This window comes from Heloderma suspectum, chromosome 5, assembly GCF_057233095.1.
Source record: "Heloderma suspectum isolate Gila_16-S chromosome 5, 16-S_ref, whole genome shotgun sequence".
NCBI classification, from domain to species: domain Eukaryota; kingdom Metazoa; phylum Chordata; class Lepidosauria; order Squamata; family Helodermatidae; genus Heloderma; species Heloderma suspectum.
The window spans coordinates 231,298,986-231,321,891 of record NC_139462.1 but is presented as its reverse complement, the minus strand read 5'-3'; the positions used below and the strand labels follow the sequence as shown (position 1 = coordinate 231,321,891).

The 22,906-nt window shown below is 47.4% G+C and overlaps 1 protein-coding gene across 1 annotated transcript; it reads right to left on the bottom strand.

Moving 5' to 3' along the window:
• Window positions 1–7,483: 7,483 nt before the first annotated feature.
• Window positions 7,484–17,704, bottom strand: HIGD1A (HIG1 hypoxia inducible domain family member 1A). The gene is made up of 4 exons (XM_084859565.1): window positions 17,644–17,704; window positions 14,765–14,872; window positions 12,612–12,746; window positions 7,484–8,864 (listed from the first exon to the last, which is right to left on the bottom strand). Exons 2-4 carry the CDS (start codon window positions 14,865–14,867, stop codon window positions 8,815–8,817), a joined length of 288 nt encoding a protein of 95 aa, XP_084715691.1. The 5' UTR covers window positions 14,868–14,872; window positions 17,644–17,704; the 3' UTR covers window positions 7,484–8,814.
• Between the last annotated feature and the right edge of the window lie 5,202 nt (window positions 17,705–22,906).

The window sequence follows — 22,906 nt, the reverse complement described above, 5'->3', positions numbered from 1 at the left end:
ATGATGAACTTTCTCTCCAAGCAATGTTAAATGGTCAACAATTAGCAAGCTGATATCACATTTTAGCTGGCACTCAGCAGTTTTGGAAAACATTTCAAAATTTCCTTCTTTCACTTTCCTTTTCCAAATTGCTATTTTGTCTCTCATAGCATAAATTTTATGTACCACTGTTAAGATATTTTCTCCTTTTCCTTGCATACTGGTGTTTATTTTATTCAAATGTTCAAATATGTCAGCAAGATATGCCAATTTTGTGCACCAAAGTTTGCTTTGAATTAGATCGCAGAATTCATTCTGCTGATTTTCCTCAAAAAGTTTAAGCATCATTTCCCTCAATTCATATACACGACAAAGCACTCGACCTCTTGAGAGCCAACGAACTTCTGTGTGTAGTAGAAGCTTTTTAAACCTTGCCCCCATGTCTTCACAAATATGAGCAAATAATCTTGATTGAAGAGGTCTACTTTTAATGTAATTGACCATTTGAACCACTATGTCCAAAACTGTTCTTAATTCATTAACAATGGTTTGCGCGACTAGTGCTTCGCGATGTAAAAAGCAATGAGTAATTATAATATTTTCATTCTCTTTCTTTGCTAAAGCTATAAAACCTTTGTTGAACCAACCATTGAGGGTGCGCCATCTGTGCATATTCCTACACAATTTAACCATTGCAAATTATTTTCCTTCATGAAGCAATCAGAAGTTTTAAATATATCTTCACCTCTAGTTCTCATTGGAAGTTCTAGACAACACAAGAATTGCTCAATAATTCTGTCAGTATGAGTGAAGCGTATAAAAACCAATAATTGTGCTAACCCACTGACATCTGTTGCTTCATCTAATTGCAATGTAAAGATCATATTATCGTCTTGAAAAATATCCTTCATTTGCTGCTTAATGTCATCGGACATGTCTTGAATACGTCTTCCGATTGTGTTATCTGCCAAAGGGATTTTATTAACTTCTATCTCAAATTCGGGCCCAAACATTGTCTGAACAATAGCACAGCAAGTTTCCTTTATGGTGATGTCGACAATAGCGTGTGGGTCCTTGTTTTTGGCAATTATTTGAGCAACCAAGTAACTTGCCTTTTGAGCTTTCTCTGATGTCTTCATTCTCTTTGTGAATGATGCAGACTGCTTCTTTATAGATTTTGAAAGCTCAATAAAGTATCCTACTGGTTTTTCTGACAAATGACAGTGTTTTGAGGTAAAATGACACTTTAATTTATTTGGTACCATACTTTCATGTTTTTAGTGCTTATCTTTCTTTGTTTTTTCTTATGAAAAAGCACCTGTGCTCCACTCCCACAGCGATAAAGTGAGATAAAGATAGGAATCAGGATCAGAAGAAAATGTGAAAAATAAACAACATTAACTAAAGTATTTACAATACATATTAGGACGCATAGGCCCAGGTAGGAGCTCAGCTGCAAAAACACATGAAGTAGAGAAGGAAAAGTCCAACAAAAATGATGTAAATATATATGTCTCACTACAAGGCTATACTGCTGTAAATATTTGCAATGCCTATGTCCAGAGTCCAGTTCCAGCACTCTCCGGTGGTACACTGCCAGTGGGTGGTTAATCCACAATTACAGCAGAGTAAAAATAAATGGCAGAAATCAACTGAGCTCCGTTCCGACTGGCCAAGATGGCGGACGGCCCACTCGGTGCAGTCCCAGGTGGCGTTTCCACCTGTGTGGTACTTTGGCCAGAAGTCCGCGAAGGGCACGCCCGAAACCACGCAGGGCTGGTGGCCGCTGCCAGTTCTCCGCGCCAGTGTCGGCCGAGCTCTGCTCCCAGGGGCAGTGCCTCCCTTCCCCTCTCTTCACCCCGTGCCTCTACCTTTCTGGGGAGCGCAGGCTTGAAGCTCCTCGCCTGCACGGCACAGCCCTCCCTGCTCTGGGGGCGTCCAGCGGGCTGTTGTTCTCCCCCGCTGCCCTGCAGCCGCATGGAGGACATGGGGAAGCCTCTCGCCCGAGCTGATTGCAAATTGCTCGACTAATTGCTCTGCTAATTTGGAATTCTCCACACTCCTCGTGCAGCCAGCGTTTCCACACTCCTCGTGCAGCCAGCCGCTCCAACACCGCCAATCACGTGCGTCCTGCATCAAGACACCACGTGATCCTAAAGCAGCTAATGTTAAAGCACCTAAGCCTTAGCAGCTAAGCTGCTTTAACATTAGCTGCTTTAGGAAGTTCTGGGGGAGGGACCAAGCGAAGCAAACGTGAGTAAAGGAACTCCGCGGTGCCCTTCTGCACAATTTTCGCGCAACACACCTACACACTGCCGGCGACACACTAATGTGTCGCGACACACAGTTTGGAAAGCTCTGGTGTATAGGATTGCAGCCTTAATTTATTAATCGAACTGATGAATCAATGAAATATTGCAGCCCAACTCAGTCTGTTGGCAGAGGAACCATCTGCTTCCAAGATCCATCACTAATATGTATAGTAGAGGCAAATCATATCCACCGCCTCTGCTCCAGTGAGGGACTTGTACATACACACAGAGAGAGATTTCATTTGCCATTCATTTATCATGAATTTAGTGCCCTCTGGTGGAAACATAAGGAAAAGAGAATTGAACTTGCTGTGTCACAGAATAACAAGGGTTGGATCTAGATTTAGACCTGGTTCACATATAACACTAAACCATGCTTTGTTGGCCTAGCCATGGTTTGTCTGGAAGACAAGCAAACAAACCGTGGTTTGTTTTCCCAATGTTTGCCCGCTCTCTCCCTGTATCCCAAATGCTTTTCTGGTGCTGTAATATTGCACATAGAGTAGCTGGTTTTGTTGCTGTTTTTTGTTTTGTTTTTACTGCTCTTGCCCACTGTCTCTGTAGCCTGGGGAAACAACCCATGGTTCTGGGTTTGCACGTAACCACCACCCATAGTTTAAACAACCCAGAATCCACAACCCAGCAACAATCCATGTGGTCTCTTTCTCAAACCATAGTTTGTTAGTGTGGCTGCGTTCGCACGTCACGACAACTCAGCATTCAATAACCTATGGCTTAAATAAACCATGGGTTAGCATTATGTGTGAACCAGGTCAATCTCATACTTTGAGCAGACCCACTGAAACCAATGCAGCTTTAGTTAAAGTTGTTGTTGTTCAGTCGTTCAGTCATGTCCAACTCTTCGTGACCCCATGGACCATAGCACGCCAGGCCTTCCTGTCCTCCACTCTCTCCCGGAGTTTGTTCAAGTTCATATTCATTGCATCAGTGATGCTATCTAGCCATCTCACCCTCTGCCGTCCCCTTCTCCTTTTGCCTTCAATCTTTCCCAGCATCAGGGTCTTTTCCAGGGAGTTTTCTCTTCGCATTAGGTGGCCAAAATATTTCAGCTTCAGCTTCTGTATCTGTCCTTCCAATGAGCAGTCAGGGTTGCTTTCATTTAGGATTGACTGAGTTGACCTCCTTGCAGTCCAGGGGACTCGTAAGAGTCTTCTCCAGCACCACACTTCGAAAGCATCAATTCTTCGGCGCTCAGCCTTCCTTATAGTCCAGCTCTCACAGCCATACGTTCCTACTGGGAGAACCATAGCTTTGATTAGACGGACCTTTGTCAGCAAGGTGATGTCTCTGCTTCTTACTATGCTGTCTAGGTTTGCCATAGCTTTCCTCCCAAGGAGCAAGCATCTTTTAATTTCATAGCTACAGTCACCGTCTGCAGTGATCTTGGAACCCAAGAAAATAAAATCTGTCACTGCTTCCATTTCTTCCCCTTCCATATGCCAGGAAGTGATGGGGCCAGATGCCATGATCTTCGTTTTTTTAATGTTGAGTTTCAAGCCAGCTTTTGCACTCTCCTCTTTCACCCTCAACAAGAGGCTCTTGAGATCCTCTTCGCTTTCTGCCATTAGGGTGGTATCGTCTGCATATCGGAGGTTGTTGATAATTCTCCCGGCAATCTTAATTCCGACCTGTGATTCATCCAGCCCGGCATTTCTCATGATGTACTCTGCATATAAGTTAAATAAGCAGGGCGACAATATACAGCCTTGTCGTATGGGACCTAAGCGTGACGAAATCTGGATTGAGCACCAGTTAAAAGAGTCATTCTACACATTAGATGACAACACACCCAGGTTTGCTTGTTTGTTTATTACATTTCCTCACCCCTCTAAGACGCTCATGACGGAATGTCCGGTTCCCTGTCTTGCTCTGTTGTTTTAAAGGCCACAACGTGCAGTCATAATCTGTGTTGCCTTCAATCCAATTCCTAGAGGACTTGCTAAGTTTGATGAAACATATATGAACAAATTATTTGCACCGTCATATTGTTTTTGGTATCACCATAGACCAAAAACAACAACAACAAAGAAACAGCACTCCTCCACAAAGAGAATTATTGGATTTCTCCCTGTGGAACTGCAAATCTGAGGTGGGAGGGCTCTGACTGTTGTCCCACAAGTTTGGTCTCTAAACCGCCTCCAACACTTTGGAGGTGAAGATTGGCTTAGTACAGTCACTTGTTCCTATTCCAACCTTCCCCAACCTAGTGCCCGCCAGGTATGTTGCACCTCCCAACATCGCTGGACAATGCCTATGCTGTCTGGGAATGATGGGAGTTGCAGCCCAACACATCTGGGGACTTCCAGATCAGTGAAGGCTGACCTATTCCATACCAAAGCATAAAAGCATAAGAAGAGCCATGCTGGATCAGACCCAGGGTCCATCTGGTCCAGCAGTCTGTTCACACAGTGGCCAACCAGATGTCCATGGGAAACCCACAAGCAGGGCATGAGCGCAACAGCACCCTCCCGCCCATGTTCCCCAGCAACTGGTGTACACAGGCATACTCCCTCTGGTACTGGAGGTAGCACATAGCCATCAAGAGTGGTAGCCATTGATAGCCATTTCCTCCAAGAATTTGTCTAACCCTCTTTTAAAGCCATCCAAACTGGTGCCATCACAACTTCCTGTGGTAGCGAGTTCCATAGTTTGACTCTGCACTGTGTGAACAAGTCCTTCCTTTCATCTGTCCTGAATCTCCCACCCATTAGCTTCATGGGACAATCCCACTGGGTTTTAGTATTTTGAGAGGGAGAAAAATGTCTCCTTATCCACATTCTCCACACCATACATAATTTTGTACATGTCTCCCCTTACTTGCCTTTTTTCCGAGCTGAACAATCCCAGCTGTTGCAACCTTCTCTCATAGGGGAGTTGCTCCAGACCCTTGATCATTTTAGTTGCCCTTTTCTGCACTTTTTCCAGCTCTACAGTATCTTTTTTCCCAACGTTGTTATGGAATCATCTGCCCTCCATGTGAAGTGTAATAGGAAATGTATTTTGATGGCAACACAATATTAATTTTTGATAGCTTATGCTATTTTACAATTTTAAAAAGCTTTACCTTGGCAATATCCTACTTCATCAGACGCTGATTGCTGGAACTGGGGATAGCAAGGCAGAAAAGTCAAGAGGAAACATTCTGAAGTTCTTAAATGGGCTGGAATAATATAAATCACAGTCTCTGTTAAACCCCTGGTTTATACAGTCACATTCACCTTTGAACTTCTGCTCACTCCCCATGCACCCACACATTTTGACCTTCAGAAGAACAGAAACTCTGATGCCTCCAACACTGTGTCCAGGGAGAGTAACATGAGATCACTTGTTTCTCGGTGTTCTTGCTCTTTCTATTCAATTTGTAGCCATACATTTTGTCTCAAAAATAGGCCTGGGTCCAATGTAAACTGCTGGTGGGCATTTAATGCATGCAGTTAAGTACACTCCCTTAGTTGACATAGAGGCAAACTTGCCATGGATATGATGAATTGTACTATTGGGTCCATATCAGAGTGCAACTTGTGGGCACCGTTGATGCTTTGATCTAGTGCAGCCTTCCCCAACCTGATGCCCTCCAGCTGTTTGGACTGCAACTCCCATCATCCCCATGCTGGCAGGGATGATGGGTCATAATCCAAAACATCTAGAAGGAACCAGTTTGGGGAAGGGGTGGAGGCATGATGTGGAGAAAGTCATTAGGGAGACGTTTTTCTCCCTCTCTCGGAATTACCTGACCCAATGGGGTCCTTGCATGAAGCTGATTGGTGGGAGATTCAGAAGAGACTTCTTCACACAGCTCACATTCATTTACACAAGATGTATCGATGGCTGCCAGTCTGGATGGCTTTAAAAGGGGATGAGACAAATTCATGGAGAATAAGGCTATCAATGGCTACTAGTCCTCGTAGCTATGCGTTACCTCCAGTATCAGAGGCAGTATGCCTATGTGCACCAGTTGCTGGGGAACATGGGTGGGAGGGTGCTGTTGCACTCATGCCCTACCTGTGGCTTTTCCTTGGCCAGCTGGTTGGCCACAGTGTGAACAGAATGTTGGGACTAGCTGGACCCTTGGCCTGCTCCAGTATGGCTCTTACATTCTTATGACTGGTGTGGGGCAATGCCTCACCAGTAGGCGCTAGTTTCAGGTTAGGTGGCTGGCTAAATGCCAGCAATGCTCTGCCTCCTGTGGCCTATCTTGGGTACAATTTTCATTGCAATTATGGAAAGGATTCCTATTACAGCCCACTTTAATAAATATGTGAACAGGGAATAGTAGTTATTTCTGATTTGTTAATGAGTAAATGTCACCACCTACCAGCAAGGGCTTCAGCATCATGAATAGCAAAAGCCAGAGCTACAGTATGAAGTGTAATTTCTCAACATATGAAAACAAGCCCTTTTCCTTGCAATTGAAGTGGTTGGCGAAGTATCTGCTGTGGCTAAACTAAACTTTGGTAGGGCCGCTGGGAAAAACAGATGACAACACCATGGTCACCAATACACTAAACAGGAGCTGGGATGAAAGTATATCTGGAACTACTGGTAGATCTCCGGGTGAATCGACTCCCAGTAGTTTAACAATTGCAGCAACAAAATGGCGCCCAACCTTCAAATTATACTGCTGAAATTAAGAAAGCTTTGAGTAATCAGGAGTGGGTTTGTGTGTGGAAGGACTGTTAGTTCCTTCTTAACTAATCTACCCCACCTAGCAGAGACATACTTCTGCAGAGCATGCCTCACTCTCAGGCAGGCAGGCAGGCATATACACACAGTTCAGCTTTTACATGCCATCTGCTGCCCTGGGAATCTTTGTGGCAGGGTATAAACATGTTTTATATAAATTAGAAGTTCTCCCACTGCATTAGGTTTGAGAAGAACAAAAATATTCATGCATTGCTATTGAGCATTATTCTAGCAAGAGTTTGGTGTTTCTCACCTCTGGGGCCCAATGGATCAGCATTTTCTTTTCTCTTCTGGTTATGCTGCCACTGATGAGATTAGATTCCTGCATCGAGCAGGGGGGTGGACTTGATGGTCTTATAGGCCCCTTCCAACCCTACTATTCTACAATTCTATGAGAGCAAGCTGTATGCTTATGCACACGGATTACCAAGACCAAGACCTAACACAACTAAACACGCAGACAAAATAATGGACTACACAGACCACTGTTGTGACAGAGTACAACTGTTCTTATGTACATATTATTTAATAAAACTAGAGTCATTAGATTAGATTCATACTGTATCGATTAGCAACTCAGTATACCATGATAAAACCAAGAAATGCAAACAAATTGACAAAAACGTTTCAGATTTTATATTCCATTGTAGCCACAGCTGTAAGCCCCATCTAATAGCTTTCCATGTGACAATAACAGAGTAGTTCAGTGATTTAAGAGGGTGATTGTGGATATACCCAATAATAGCTGGTCACTGGCAAGTGCATTTTTTTTTTTTAAGGCTTCTCCTGAAATAGGTCAGGGGATCTGCCCAGCCACAAAGATATCTTGCTGTTTCCTGAGCAAATCCATGGCTCTACATGGGCAAGTTGGGTCCAGCCTTCACTCCCTCCCCTCATAGCTTTGAGCTGGAATGGCAGGCAAGGGCTTAGTCAACATCAAGCCTCCAAGGCGCTTAACTGTGATGCCACAATTAAGACCGCCACCACCCGGGGGGGGGGGGGAGAATTGGTGGCAAGAATGTATTTTGGCTAGCTACCAAAAGGCAAACTAGATTTATGGACCTCTGCCCAGCACTATCTTGTATTTCAAAGGTTTTAGCATCTCATGTTTTCCACCCAGTTTTGAAAAACAAAATGAAGTTGAGTTTGGCCCTATTCTTTTACTGCTAAAATTTTCTAAAAATAAGCTGTGCAGATGCCCCTTAAACTAAATGTAACATCATACACCCCAAAAGAAATGTGCAATTACAAAAATTTCAGAAGTTGCAATGCCTTTCCGGTCAAATAAGTTACCTTTCCACGATACTGCATAATAAATAAAGGTTTTTAATAGTTTAATACACTATTTAAGGCTCATTAATATTCCACAACATATGCTCTATGGGAGTTTAAAGAAATCAGGGTCACTGAGGGGCTGATCGTGTATCTCTTGAAGAGAAATAGCATGAACAATAGTACACACCTCCCTTTGTTATTTTGCTTGCTTTCTCAACCAACAAGCTCTAAAGATGAAATTCTGGACCTCTAAGCCACAGAGTACCTAAGTGTCAGGTATGTACAGTGAAAAGGGTTGCAATTTGTAAAGTATCAGTTGAGACTTTAGAGAGAGATATTCAAAATCAGAGAGAAAAGAACAACTTTTGTCACCAACAACCTAATCTAGAGTAACACTGGCATCAGAGAGGTTTACACTATGTGTGAGATGTACAGAGTTAAGAGCTGCAGCGTTGTTTGTTTTGACTGCAGCACTATTTCCATGTGAGGTCTATCACTAGTGCACATAAGAACACCAGCACACACAGGTTTCAGTTTGCACTTCTTATGGCTTGGGCTTGGCCAAGTATTCTCGATACATGGAATAAAGCACACCTGAAAGACAGAAAGAAAAAGGAATGTCAGCAATGAGGATTAGGTTCAAAGCTGTTTTTCGTTTGCTGGAAAAAAGACAGGACAGCAGCTCGATGCTTGCTAGAAGACTGAGTGCAAACAGAGGGAACGGCAGCTGAGCAGGTCCACGCCACCTACCGAGAAAGTCAGATTTAACAGTGCTCCCCATTACTTGCTCCTACTGTGCTCGTCCTCTTGCAGAGCAAGTCAAGGGGGTTCACCTCACATCTGCCAGACACCACTTACCTGGCTGTTTCTGATTTGGGCCACCATGCCTACCTCGGCAACCTACTTGGAAGTACGAATACATACAGGCCTGGTTCACACATAAGGCTAAGCCACGGTGTGGTTTGTCGAGATCTGGCTTGTCGCTGTCAGGAGCACCCTTGCTGCCTTCTGAAATCCTCAAGTAGCCAGAATCAACACGCAGACAATAGGGCTCTTTTCCCAGGCTTTATTTCCATTCAACCTAATGACGCTTACAGATGCTAATTGCCTGAGCCTAATGAGGGAAACTTAAGCAAGCTGCCTACCAGGGGTTTCTAGCCTTAGGGAATCAGTTGGTCTCCGTTTGGAGGGAAAGGGCGGGAAGCCTCTGAACTTAAGGGCTAGGAGGAGAGAGTCCACCCCTTTCCTGTGGGGCATCAGGGCGCAGCTGTTGACGTCACGCCAAGCAGGCTGAGCGCCTCCTCTCGGCGCTCTCCATCTCCCGCTTGTCCCTGCGCCAGCACCTCGCATCCAGAAGTTCCAGTTGTCCCTCCCTCTCCCTGCCAGGGTCACCGCCACTCTCAGGAATGTGAGCAGGGAGGGGCTCTCCCTCCAGCGGCGCCTCTGAACAGCGCGTGGGTTCCTCTCCCACCGTTTCTCTCTCTTCCTCGGAATCAGAACTGTTTTGGGGCTCTATGGGCTCTGATCCAACCCTGACAGTCACCAGGCCAGTGCACACATAACGACAGCCATTGAGTTCAACAACCCATACTCTGTCAGGGACAAGCGGGAGAGTGTGGATGCGCTGCCTGCACTGCATCAGCCACTTAACATCCTATAATCGGCCTATTGGTAGGTTAAGCATCAGATGTAAACCTGAAGCGCTGGGATGTTTAGGGGCTAAACAACCCATGGGTTAACCCAGCAAGAACCCATGAATTAACCTCTGGGTTGTTTAGCCCCTGGACAACCCAGTGGTCCATGTTGCATGTCACATTCAAAAACCTACAAGTGGGCCGATCATAGATTGTTGATTAAAAGTGGAAGTGATGGGCACATGGGAGGCAGTGCACTATGATTTATTGTTAGCTTTGAACTCTGGCTTATTTAAGCCATGGCTTGTTGTGATGTCTGAACCCAGAACCATGGCTTATGCCTGCCATGTCTGTGCTGCTGTCCGCGCTGAAAATGCCTGCTGTTCCTCTGCAAGAGCAGCCTGAAAATGAAACTGCTCACAAAGCTGGCAAAATGGTGGCAGAGAAACAAACCAGAAATGGGGAAAACAGTCCACACTTTGTTTTGCTAGTCTGCAAGACAATTCATGGTTTCAGCAACAAACCATAGCTAAAATGCTGGAGTGTTACTCTGCACGCTGTGGATACAGTTAGTGAGCAAGAGGCGGCCTGTGGCAAACCGGTTTTGTGGGATCGGTTCCAGCTTCTTCCTCCTGATGAAGTGGACAAGGTGCTTTCATCTGTAAGGCCGACCACCTGCTTACTTGATCCTTGCCCATCTTGGCTCATTATGGGCTGCAGAGAGAGACTGGGTGAGGGGATCAGGGCGGTGGTGAATGCCTCCCTTGAGGAGGGAGTGATGCCATCAGCCCTCAAGGAGGCAGTGATAAGACCGCTCTTAAAGAAGCCCTCCTTGGATCCTCAAGTTCTGAACAACTTTCGCCCAGTCTCAAATCTGCCATTTTTGGGCAAGGTGATTGAGCAGGTGGTGGCAATGCAGTTGAAGGCACACTTGGAAGAAACTGATGATCTAGACCCATTTTAGTCAGGCTTCAGGCTTGGGCATGGGACAGAAATGGCCTTGGTCTCCTTGGGGGATATGTGGAGGGCTCTGGATAGGGGTGAATGCTCCTTCCTTGTTCTCGACCTCTCAGCGGCTTTTGATACTGTTGACCATGGTATCCTCCTGGACTGCCTGGAGGGGTTGGGCATTGGAGACACCGTACTGCGGTGGTTCCGGTCCTTCGTCTCCGGCAGGTACCAGAGGGTATCACTGGGAGAGGAGGTTTCGGACCCGTGGCCACTCACTTGTGGGGTGCCACAGGGTTCCATCCTCTCCCCGATGCTATTTAACATCTATGTGAAGCCGCTGGGGGCTATCATCAGGAGGTTTGGGGTGCGGTGTCACCAATATGCGGATGACACGCAGCTCTACCTCTCGTTCAAATCTTCACCAAGGTTGGCTGTAGAATCCCTGTCCAAATGTCTGGAGACGGTGAGTGGCTGGATGGGGAGGAATAAGCTGAAGCTGAACCCTGACAAGACTGAGGTACTTTTGGTGGGAGACAAGAGGAGGCTGGGGGATGTTGACCTGGTGTTGAATGGAGTATGGCTACCCTTGAAAGACCAGGTCCGCAGCCTGGGGGTCATTTTGGACTCCCAGCTGTCCATGGAGGCTCAGGTGTCAGCTGTGATTAACTCCATCTGATACGGCGGCTGCGCCCCTTCCTTCCCAACCATCTGCTCCCATTGGTAGTACACGCCCTGGTCTCCTCTCGTTTAGACTACTGTAATCCGGTCTATGTGGGGTTACGCTTGAAGACAGTTCGGAAGCTGCAGCTGGTACAGAACGCGGTGGCACGCCTGATTAAAGGCAGCTGCCGGTGAGATCACATCACTCCAGTGCTGAAGGAGTTGCACTGGTTACCAGTTGTTTTCTGGGCCAAATTCAAGGTGTTGGTTTTGACCTTTAAAACCCTATATGGTTCCGGCCCAGCCTATCTTAAGGAGCTCCTCCAGCAACACCAGACAGGCCGCTTAACAAGATCAGCCTCGGATGGCCTTCGCTCTGTCCCATCAACCAGGACAGCTAGACTGGTGGGTACGAGGGAGAGGGCCTTTTCTGTGGTGGCCCCCACTCTGTGGAACTCCCTCCCAAGGGAACTCCGCCATGCCCCCTCTTTAATGAGCTTCCACTGTGCATTAAAAACGTGGTTGTTCAGGCAGGCATTTGGGGTGGGTTAGGGTATTTTTGAAAATGTTTTTATTGTAGAATTTTATTGTTTTAAACTGTTTTATTATATGCTGTACATCGCCCAGAGTGGCTGGGTGACCAGCCAGATGGGCGATTAATAAATTTAATAAATAAAATAATAAATAATAAATAAAATAAACCATGGCTTTGTGTGACGTGCGAATGCAGCTATTGACAAGCTGCCCAGAAAGGCAGTGCTGAAGGAGTGACAAGGAACTAGCAAGGTCATGCACACCTATCCAAATGTAAGACTCCTTCAGGGATGAAACCTCTCGGAGTATGGGAAACCTACTAAGCCCTTCACAATGCCTAAGTAAATCGACTGCTGGGCTGATCCTGCACCTCATGTCAGGCCCATGCTGCTGACTTTATGACGACAGAGATCAGTGTGCACAACAGAGGCCCAGGCCCAAATCAAGTCACTCTCAGTCAGATACCTTGGCAAACTGAAATGAAGATTTGTAGGCAAGACTATAAGCCACACCTCAAGATAAGGTACAGCAGTGCAGAACATTCTCCCGTTTTGGTACATACCACAAGTCATGGCACCCACGACAAAGCCCTGCGCTCCCACACGCATATGAATCAGGTGAACAGACATTTTGGTGTCCCCTCTGTGCTTCAGTTTGTAGAGTCCATAGGCTACTACTGCTGCAAAACCTGCAATGCCTAGAAAAAGGAGATAGACCGAATTGCACTATAAACTTTATATTCCTTGATCATAAAACACTGCAACACCCTCAACAGAACTGTGTTAAAAGTGGCTGTAAAACAACAAAAACTGGAATAGCTGGGATCAAAGGAGTTATATAGGCTCAGAAGAGGCTTGCGCTCACCCAGTGGAATTTCTGTCATTCGTTTTTTAACATCTGAACCTATCCCCTACCCCACCCCATCATTAACTGCTTTTGAAATGCTTCTTAGCTTCTAACCATGTAGCATACGGGGCTGCTCCTCTTTCAGAAATACAAGTCTAAACACCCCTCACCCACTCCCACAGAACTAGTCCAATGGTTCTTTGGACACTTGTAAAAGTTTAAGAGCACCACTGAACACTTATGCTGTATTCCTAGTTAAAGACTAATTCTACTTACACAGCACACTTGTAAGAGGAAGAAAATGCATGAGATTGTTTTGAAGAGCCTCTTCCAGCGGTCCACCAATTTAAACACCAGCTGCAAGTATAGTTCTAGATGGGTGGTCAGTCCTAGAGTCCTAATGTATCAAGTACCTAGCAACCGTGTCTTTCACTTTACTTGAGGGGTGCAGAACATCAGGCCCAGTGGCCAAATCTGGCTCTCCTGGGGTCCCAATCCAGCCTCTAAAGTTTCCAAGAGGGCTCCCCTCTTCATCTGCACCCCCTTCCCACCTAACACTGATCATTTGGTGGTTTCCCGGCTTTGGGGCACATTTTTCTCCACTCTGAAAGGTTCAAATGCCACCCCTAAAGCTGTTACTGGCAGTAAGACCCTTAAACTACAATATGCTGGTATCTGGGGCCCTGCCTCCTGCGCCTTCAGCACCATCCATCACTGGAACACATCCCGCAAGAGTGGCTCTGAAATGGAATTCAGCCCTTGGGCTGAAAGAGGTCCTGCACCTGTCTAACCCGTCAGCAGCAGATGATTCCTAGGCACTTGACAGAGTCATCGATGTAGGTCACAGTCAGCCAGGCTTCCCAAACCTGGTGCCCTCCAGATGTGCTGGTCTACAACTCCCATCATTCAGCTAAAAGATCCACATGCCAAAGTAGTTTTATTGCTCTTCTGAATTGGTATATATAGCAAAACCACTGAAGAGCAAGATCACAAGCCTTCCCCAATCTGGTGCCCTCCAGATCTGTTGAACTGAAATGCTCACCTTTCCCAGTCAGCACAGCCATGCTAGTTGAGGATGATGGGAGTTGTAGTACAAAACAGCTGGAGGCCACTGAGTTGGGGAAAGCTGGACTAAGCCATTTATTTGCTCCACTTATACATAAGAGCACACCAAGGGTCCATCTAGTCCAGCATTCTGTTCACAGTGGCCAACCAGCTGCCCAAAGGAAACCCAAAAGTAGGACATGAGTGCAACCGCACCCTTCCACCCATGTTCCCCAGCAACTGGTGTACACAGGCACACTACCTCTGATACCGGAGGTAGCATATAGCCATCAGGACTAGTAGCCTTTGATAGGCTTGTTCTCCATGAATTTGTCTAGTCCCCTTTTAAAGCCATCCAAATTGGTGGCCATCACTACATCTTGTGGTAGTGAATTCCCTAGTTTAACTATGTGCTGTGTGAAGAAGCCCTTCCCTCGATCTGTCCTGATGCTCCCATCAATCAGCTTCATGGGATGACCCCATACTCCAGCCTTCCTCCAAGAAAGCTCAGAGGAGCTTCCCTGTGGGTCCAAGGCACTCTCATACCCAAGGGGGAAGAGGTGAGGAATGCAGAGACACTCCAGGAACACCCAAGCCCATAGATTAAAGCCCTGACCTGGAGCAAGCAGTGGTAGAGGTCCAGCCTTCGCTGACTTTCATTTAACACAGTAGTGGATATAATAAGGAAGTAATATTTCAAGAGTATTTGTTTGTACTGCCTAAGCCTTGATTATATTCACACCCACTGCCCAAGGCGTAGAACAAGTGTGTGTTGTCCCTAGTTCACAAAGGTGGGCAACTGAGGAAGATGTCAGAGAGACTTACCAACTGGGACAAATGGGGACTCCCGGGATTTTCTGAGCAATTTTGAGGTTTGGCTATCTTCTGCCTCATAGCTAGAGAAAGGACTTTCTGAACTGGTTGCCATGTTAGCTGCAAAGAAGGGAGCAAACACACACAGCAAGGGAAAAAATTGAATATTTGCTGTATCTCAATAATCCAGGCTTTTTTCAAGAGCACATTCTCTGTTGCTGTCCCACAGGCACTGTCCAGTCCATTTAAGAAGTATAAATCCTAGGAATCTTGGCCCAGAGAAGTCTAGTTCTCCACAGTCAAGGCACTGATGCTACACGCTTCAATACCACACTGCTCTCCAAATAAGATGAGCCAAGACCCAAGGAGACATAGTTAGGAAAGCACTCTACCCTAGTAGGAAAATCTCCCTCCCCAGGATATAAAGCCACATATTTGACTAGGGCAGGGGTGGGGAACCTGTCCCCTCAGATGGATGTTGGACTCCAAGTCTCATCAGCCCCAGCCAGCATGGCCAATGGTAAGACATGACAGGAGCTGTACTCCAACAACACCTGGAGGGCCACAGGTTCTCCACCCTTGGGCTAGCAGACCAGTTCTTTCTGGGTTTGCCAGCCAGAAAGAAGCACGCCACAGCTCACAGAGGTCTGGTTATGATCCCAACTTGCACAGACCCAAGGAAGCGAGGTTATACAGTGCAGCTGAAAACTTTGCCCTGGAGGCATCATAGGCCAGGGTTCTTGTGGCCTGAGGGCTCCCCTCACCCAGAGTTCTCACCCCCGACTCCTATCCCCCACTCTACAGGTTGCTGACTAACCACAGATAGACAAACAATCTGTCCTGGTATAAGGCAGCCTCTTCTTGCAATAATGACCTTCCAACTACACTCAAGGTCAAGAAGAGACTTGTACGAAGGACAAAGAGAAAACTGGAGATAGGACTACTAACTGGAACCTGTGGCATCTGACCTTTCAGGCACCCCAGGGCATCTTCCAGTGTTTTAGGTATTTTCTGTGGCTCAACATTTTCCTAACAGCTTAATGACTCAAGGAGTTTCATACAATACAATCTCCCAGTGTATGTAGCATTAACATGCAAAGTGTGGCACAGATGTTTCAAATAATGTACTCATGATGGCCACACAGTATTTCTGAAGCAGAAATTAAATTTTACCTAGGAAAGTAACATATGAAACATCCCTTGGAGTAGGTAGCCTTGAGTCACTAATACCCAACCTGTCAGCACCAGGGCAGGCTCTGTGTGCCATGAGGTAATTACATTACTAGATTTAATAATAAAATTATCCTGCGAACCTGCTGCATCTTCTACCTGCTGCATCTCTGCATGATTTACTGCTCTTACCTTGATGCTTTGAATCTGCCTCCAGCAGGGAAGCAAAGAATTCTGCTGAATGTTTGTCTCAGGTGTGACTAGCAGATTCAGTCACTCCCAGAGACAGCAGAATTATCTTTTCTTAGAGGACTCAGAACAGTGACTGATGAAGAAACACTGGCGGGGGGTGGGGTGGGGTGGGGTGGGGAGATGGGGGGGTGAAGAGGCTCCTCTGAGGGCAGGTTAAAGAATTACTTTTCTACTCTCTTAAAAATAACCTTTTGGGGGCATATAAGCCACACCTTCAGTTTTAATTCAGAAATAAAAAGCCTCAACTATGACAAGTTTAGGAAGCCTTACAACACCAACTTTAAGGTGGGGTTTTGTTGCAATGCATGGGTTTTTCCCCACTACGGCTTCACTGGACAGGAAGAGTTCCCATCAGCATTACTCATCATTCACCCCAACCTGTTTGCCACCAGCATTTCTGCGCCAGTTGCATCAGATTTGCATTGCCCAGTCTCCTACGGATGTGTAAACCTCCAGTTGCATCACCACTCAAATGCCGGCAACACACCCGATCCTCCACCCTGCCATTCTCTGTGGTTCTTCCCAGCCACTCCAAACCCACGTGCCCGGTTAACCTCTTTAGGCACATTCCACTGTACCAATGACCTTAACATCTCACCAACAAGAACTCTCACCTAGCCCCTGCCCTTCACTTGAACTCTTCCCCTTCCTTCCCTGACAGATATCCCCCACTTTAAGAAGAGGGGAGGAGGGACAGAAGAGCAGAAAAGTTCCCTAACAATCAAAGCTTAGAGATGTCTTCACTTTTTTTTTAATCTAAAAAAAAGCCCCAAACATTTACTCTCCAGGCTAGAATGTCAAGCAACCATTCATTCATTCTTTAGAAAGCTGGATGCTGGCGACTAATACTGCTGTGCTGGGCCAGCAAGTCGTGTATTTGCTGAAGTCTCAACTGTAACCCATCCATTCTTTAAAACAAAATGGGGACCCAGAGGAGATATGGGGTGAATGAGACACTGCAAAGCGGACCCCCCCACATGCACACATCTTTTTCACAAAGTAAGAAGAACGTGAGAGCAGGGGGAGTCATATTTGCGCGGGGGGGGGAGATTGAGTCAAGAAGGGATTTTTGGAGGGGAACCTTCTTAGGGTGGGGACAGGGGGAAGGAGGGCTGAAGCCCCCCTTCTCCTGTGATAGCAACTGAAGAAAGGGGTTGGAATAGCCATGCTGGCTGGGGATGATGGGAGCTGTAGCCCAACACACGTGGAAGGCGCCTGGCCGGGGGCACGGGGGGTTTAAACCCCTCTGCTTCCAGAAAACTGCCGCCGCCAACCCACCCGAGGCGCCCCCCTTCGCTCCCACGGCCGCCTTTCGATACTCTCCCCATGTATTTAAAAGCTCCCCGCGCACAAGTCACCCAAATAAGCAGCCCCGGACAGCCAAGCCCCCGAAAAAGAAAGGGAAGCCCCAGTTCCCGCGTCGCGCCCCGCCCCGGGCTCTCTTTTCCGCCGCCCCCCGCCCGGCTCACCTCAGCAGCTCTCCGGACGACGGAACCCCACCGAGCACTGCGCCTCCCCGCCGGCTTCTGCGCGACGGACGGCAGCTGCGCAGACTCGCCTCACGCGCCCGCCGCCCCGCCCTCGCTGACCGGCTGACGCAGTTTCCTCCTTCCGCTCCTTCCAACCGGCGGCGGGAGTCATGAGGAGGAAACTACAACTCCCAGAAAGCATCGCGACCTGAATTTTAAAAAAAAAAAACCCTCAGAGCGTCTCTATTGGTTGACTACTAGGTGTTTCTCCACAGCAGCCTTCCCCAACGTAGCGCCCTCCGGAGGTGTTGGACTATAAATCCCATCATCCCCAGCCAGCATGGCCAGGTCGGGCAAGGCTGCCCCGCAAAGACAAAAAGGCCGCCCTTCCTCTCTCTGGTTTCCTCCTCTCCACCTCTTACGTAACGCCTCTTACGTAACAGGCGTAGCGCCGTTCTCCGACGTCAATCGCATCTCCCGACCAATCAGATGAGGAGGAGCGTGATGATGTCATCTGTCACCCGGGCCGGGCCTGGCTCCTCACTGGGAGCGGAGTCTTTCCTCATCGGGGGGTTTCTCTCTCTGTCCCTGACCCGCGCGTGGGCAGGGCGAGGTTACAGACCTCGGGGCCGGGGTTAGGCCAGGCCGTGATGGAGTAGGCCCATTGCAATCAGTAGCCATGATCACGTCTCAGTGGTTTCAGTGGGTCTACTCCCGGGCGGGCGGGGGCCTCCGACGTGGTGCCCGCCTGGCTTCCTGCCCCTCCTGGTGTTTATTTTGTTTCTTACTGGTTGGTTGGGTTTTTTGGTAGAATCCAACTAAAGCCCTACTTAGAGTAGACCCATTGAAATGACTGTTAGTCTAACTTCAGCCCCATTCATTTCAGTGGGTCTACTCTAAGTAGGGCTTTAGTTGGATTCTACCCTTTGTGCGTTTGTTTAAGTTAATGGGCGGACTGGCATGCTGCCAAGCGAAAGGCTGCCCTCCAGCGCTGTATTTATTCATTCAGAATATTTTTATCCTGCTTCTCAGCCAAAGAGGATCCTGGAGCCACTTACAAATAAGCAATAAAAGAAGACGATCCCTGCTCACAGGCTCACGATGCGAAAGACGCAACTCGCGAAGAAAAAGGAAGAGGGGGAAAACGATGTCTTCCAGGGGTGCTGATGGGATGGCCCCACTTCCCGGTCTCATCTCCCTCAGAGGAGACTTCGAGGAAGGAAAGGTTCCCCCTGTGCAAGCGCCGGGTCATTACTGACCCCGAGAGGGACGCCGCTTGCGCTGGCGTTTTCATGGCAGACTGTAGCGGGGTGGTTTGCCGCTGCCTTCCCCAGTCGTGACTACCTTCCCCCCAGCAAGCAGGGTACTCATTTTACCCACCTCGGAAGGATGGAGGGCTGAGTCGACCTGAGCCGGCTACCTGGGACCCAGTTTTCGCTGGGATCAAACTCAGGTCCTGGGGAGAGTTTCAGTTGCAATACTGCCGCCTACCAGAGTGGCTTTGTGTTTTAGAGCTTAAAGCCCACCTCTTATTTTGCCTTGTTTCTTGGACAAATTACTTTTCTTTTAGTGTCGCCAGTTTGCGTTCTGGGAAATGAATGTTTTATGACCAGCCGTGTCCACCATGGCAGCCATCTTGTGATTGGGCCCACAACATTCTCTCAAAATTCCAAATGTGCCCACTGACCCAAAGAGGTGGGAACCTCTGGTGTACTGTAAGCGTGACTGGGATTTCTACACCAGTCTAAAATCCTGCATTTAAAATGGGGCTTTCCGCTTCCGTTTTAAATGCAGGATCACAACTGATTCCCTTTACACGCGCTTCCTTCTCTGTAGATGGCCATTCCCATAGCGTTATGTTTCCGTGAAGAGGCATTACACGCACCCCAGGTTCAGCGATACTTGCTCCTGGGTTCTTGCCTCTTTCTCTCCCCTTGCACATCGCTGGTGAATGGGGACTGACTCGCTGACAGCCCCACCACTGATCTCCCCAGGCCCCATCTCCCCTCGTCCATGCTTTTGGCCAGGCACTGTAGGGCGGTGTGCCCACTGTGGAGGGAAAGAAAGCAGGGGAGGGATCTGCGTGTGTGTTCTGGGTGGTGTGTGTGAATAAGACAAAGCAGCCTTTCCTCAGCTGGCTGGGGGAGCATGGGAGTTGTAGTCCCACACCTCTGGAGGGCATAAGGACAGTTGGGGGTGATCCTAAAAGAATGAGGCAAATGAGGCGAGTTGATCTTGAGTGCTGGAACTGTGGGGTGAGGGAGAGGGGATGCAGCTCAGTGGTACAGACCCTGCTTTGCATAAAGAAGGTCGCAGTTTCGATCTGCGGCAGCATCTCCAGGTAGGGCTAGGAAAGAATCCTGCCTGAAGCCCCAGAGAGCTGTTGCTGCCAATCAGTGTTGACAGTATTGGGCTAGATGGATCCAGGGTCTGACTTGGTATAAGGCAGCTTCCTATGTTCCTAGAGTGTTTGGGGGGACTGATCCTGAATGACAGAGAGTACTGTTGGGTCCTGAGCTTCAGATCCTACTTCTGCCTTGTATTTGGCTTCATGGGCAAGTTACTTATCTTTTAGTCTTATCAGTTTCTGCCGTTCCATGAAATGAGTCTTTTGTGACAGGCTGCACTTGCCTTGACTTCAGCCATTTTGTGAATAAGCACCCCCTGTGGCAGCCATTTTGTGATGGCACCCATGACATTTTCTCAACATTCCAAATGCGCCCACTGGCCCAAACAGGATGGAGGGGACCTAAGAGTTAAACACAGAGACACAGGGTACAGAGAAAAGAAACAGGAGGGGGAAATGCTATTACAAGGTGAGGCTGGAAGGCCCAGCTGTGGAAGAGATAGGTACGCCCTGTTATTGTGCAGAGTGCGAGTGAAAAGACTTGAAAGCTCTAATATCTCAGCAAAAAAAGTTTTAAGTGAGAGACCCCAGTGTGAATTTGGGCTGCATACAGGCTGCGAGTGGCTGGTTCTCTACAGAAAAAAAAACCCTTATGAAATGTCTGTGTACATCTTTCTTTGCCAATACATGACTGGTTATGAGTGGCTCACACCCACTGGGTTTGGATCTTTTATCGCTGGACTTTGTTTGCATTTGCGCTCTGCCCAGTAATGCAACACGCCTATCTGGAGCAACAGATCTGAGGTGAGGCAGCCTGACCCATTTGGCTCCATCTCTCCCAGAATGGTCTCACTCAGGCTGCAATCCTATATCCACTTTCCTGGATGTAAGTCCCAAGGAATTCAATAGGAGTGTGTACAGTGATCAATGTTTGGGGCAAAAAGTCCCAACTTCAAGTATAAGCTAATGGGGTGTGAGCTGGCAGTGACTGGCCAAGAAAGAACTTGGGACTGTGGTGGACAGCTCGATGAAAATGTCAGCCCTGTGTGCAGCCGCAGTAAAAAAAGGCAAACTCCATGTTAGGCATAATTAGAAAAGGAATTGAGAATAAAACTGCCACTATCATATTGCCTTTATACAAGGCTATGGTGTGGCCACACTTGGAATACTGTGTATAGGAGCTAAAAAAGGGTATTGCAGAGTTGGAAAAACTGCAGAAAAGGGCAACTACAATTACCAAGGGGCTGGAGCAACTCCCCTATGGGAAAAGGTCACAACATCTGAGAGTATTTAGCTTAGAAAAAGGGCGAGTGAGGGGAGACTGACAGAAGTGTACAAAGTTATGTGTGGTGTGGAGAAAGTGGAGAGGGAGACATTTTTCTCCCTCTCCCATAATACTAGAACCCAACGGGGTCATCCCACGAAGCTGATTGGTGGGAGATTCAGGACAGACAAAAGGAAGGACTTTTCACACAGCGCAGAGTGAAACTAGGGAATTCGCTACCACAGGACGTAGTGATGGCCACTGTGACATATGCATGATACTGTAAATGCTTGTGTTTGAATTGTAAAATGTTATCCAGGTAAGTTAGAGTGAACTGAATTTTGGTGTGTGTGTTCAAAGGATGATTAAATAGTAATATATATAACACTTATTGTATTTAATAAAGTTTCAGTTGTTTTATTATATATATAATCCCATGTGTCACGTTAATTTATTAAGGGTGCAATCCTATCTAGAGAGGCGGCCGCCTCCAAACCCGGAGGCAACTTCCTATCCAAAGCAGGGCAGGAGAAGCATGGAGGGGATCGTTCTCTCCATGCTCCTCCTGCCCTGCATTTTTGGCTAGACAGCTGATTGCTGCTGTCTAGCCATGGGAGGATGGAGCAGGGAATGAGGGTGCTGTACCACACATAGGATGTGTTGTACAGGCATTTCCGCCCACCCCAGAATGCCCCCAGCCATGCCCCTTTTCAGCCACTCCGCGCTCCTCTTGCGAACGTGGAGGACAGAGTTGTTCTGCGCTGCCTCCGAGACAGTGCGGAAGTGGGAGGGAGGTCAGTTCCCGGAAAACAACATATCCTATAGCCATCTAGCTGCTGTCTAGCGGCCATAGGATTGCTCCCTAATGCTACCAAATAGAAAGTCAATTTTCCTGTTACTACCCCTGTATTGGTTAAAGGAAACCATTTAACCTATTGAGGGTCTCCTTAACACAAGGAAAAAGGGCTGAAACTTTGGGATTCAGTGAGGACAACTGACCAAAGTGGAGGCAGACATCCTGGTTTGGGTTTTTTTCAGTTTCAAGAGGTGAAAACTGGAGGGAGAATAACCTTGAGCAGGAACATCACAGCCACCAATTTGGATGGCTTTAAAAGGGGGTTAGACAAATTCTTGGAGGAGAAGGCTATCAATGGCTACTAGTCCTGATGGCTATGTGCTATGTGTGCTACCTCCAGTATCAGGGGCAGTATGCCTATGTACATCAGTTGCTGGGGAAGATGGGCGGGAGGGTGTTGTTGCACTCGTGTCCTGCTTGTGGGCTTCCCATTGGGGCAGCTGGCCAGCCACTGTGTGAACAGAACGCTGAACTAGAGGGACCCTGGGTCTGATCCAGCACGGCTCTTCTGATGTTATTTCTGAGTAGGCATGTATAGGATTGCTCTGTCAGTGGCCATTACACCTCACCTATTAAAAACTTATGTAACTTTATGAAGAATTACTGTCTGGATTTGCTTGTTTTTCTGTTCCTTCTTCACCCCTTTTGTGTCATGTTCATTAGGTTGTATGCCTGTGGGCAGGGTCAGTGTGCGTGTTTTATCTTTGTAAAATAGCATCTTCTATTGCTGGGACTTCTGGCTCCATTCTGTAATAATTTCCTTCCCATTCCATCTGTACATATATGTATGTATATG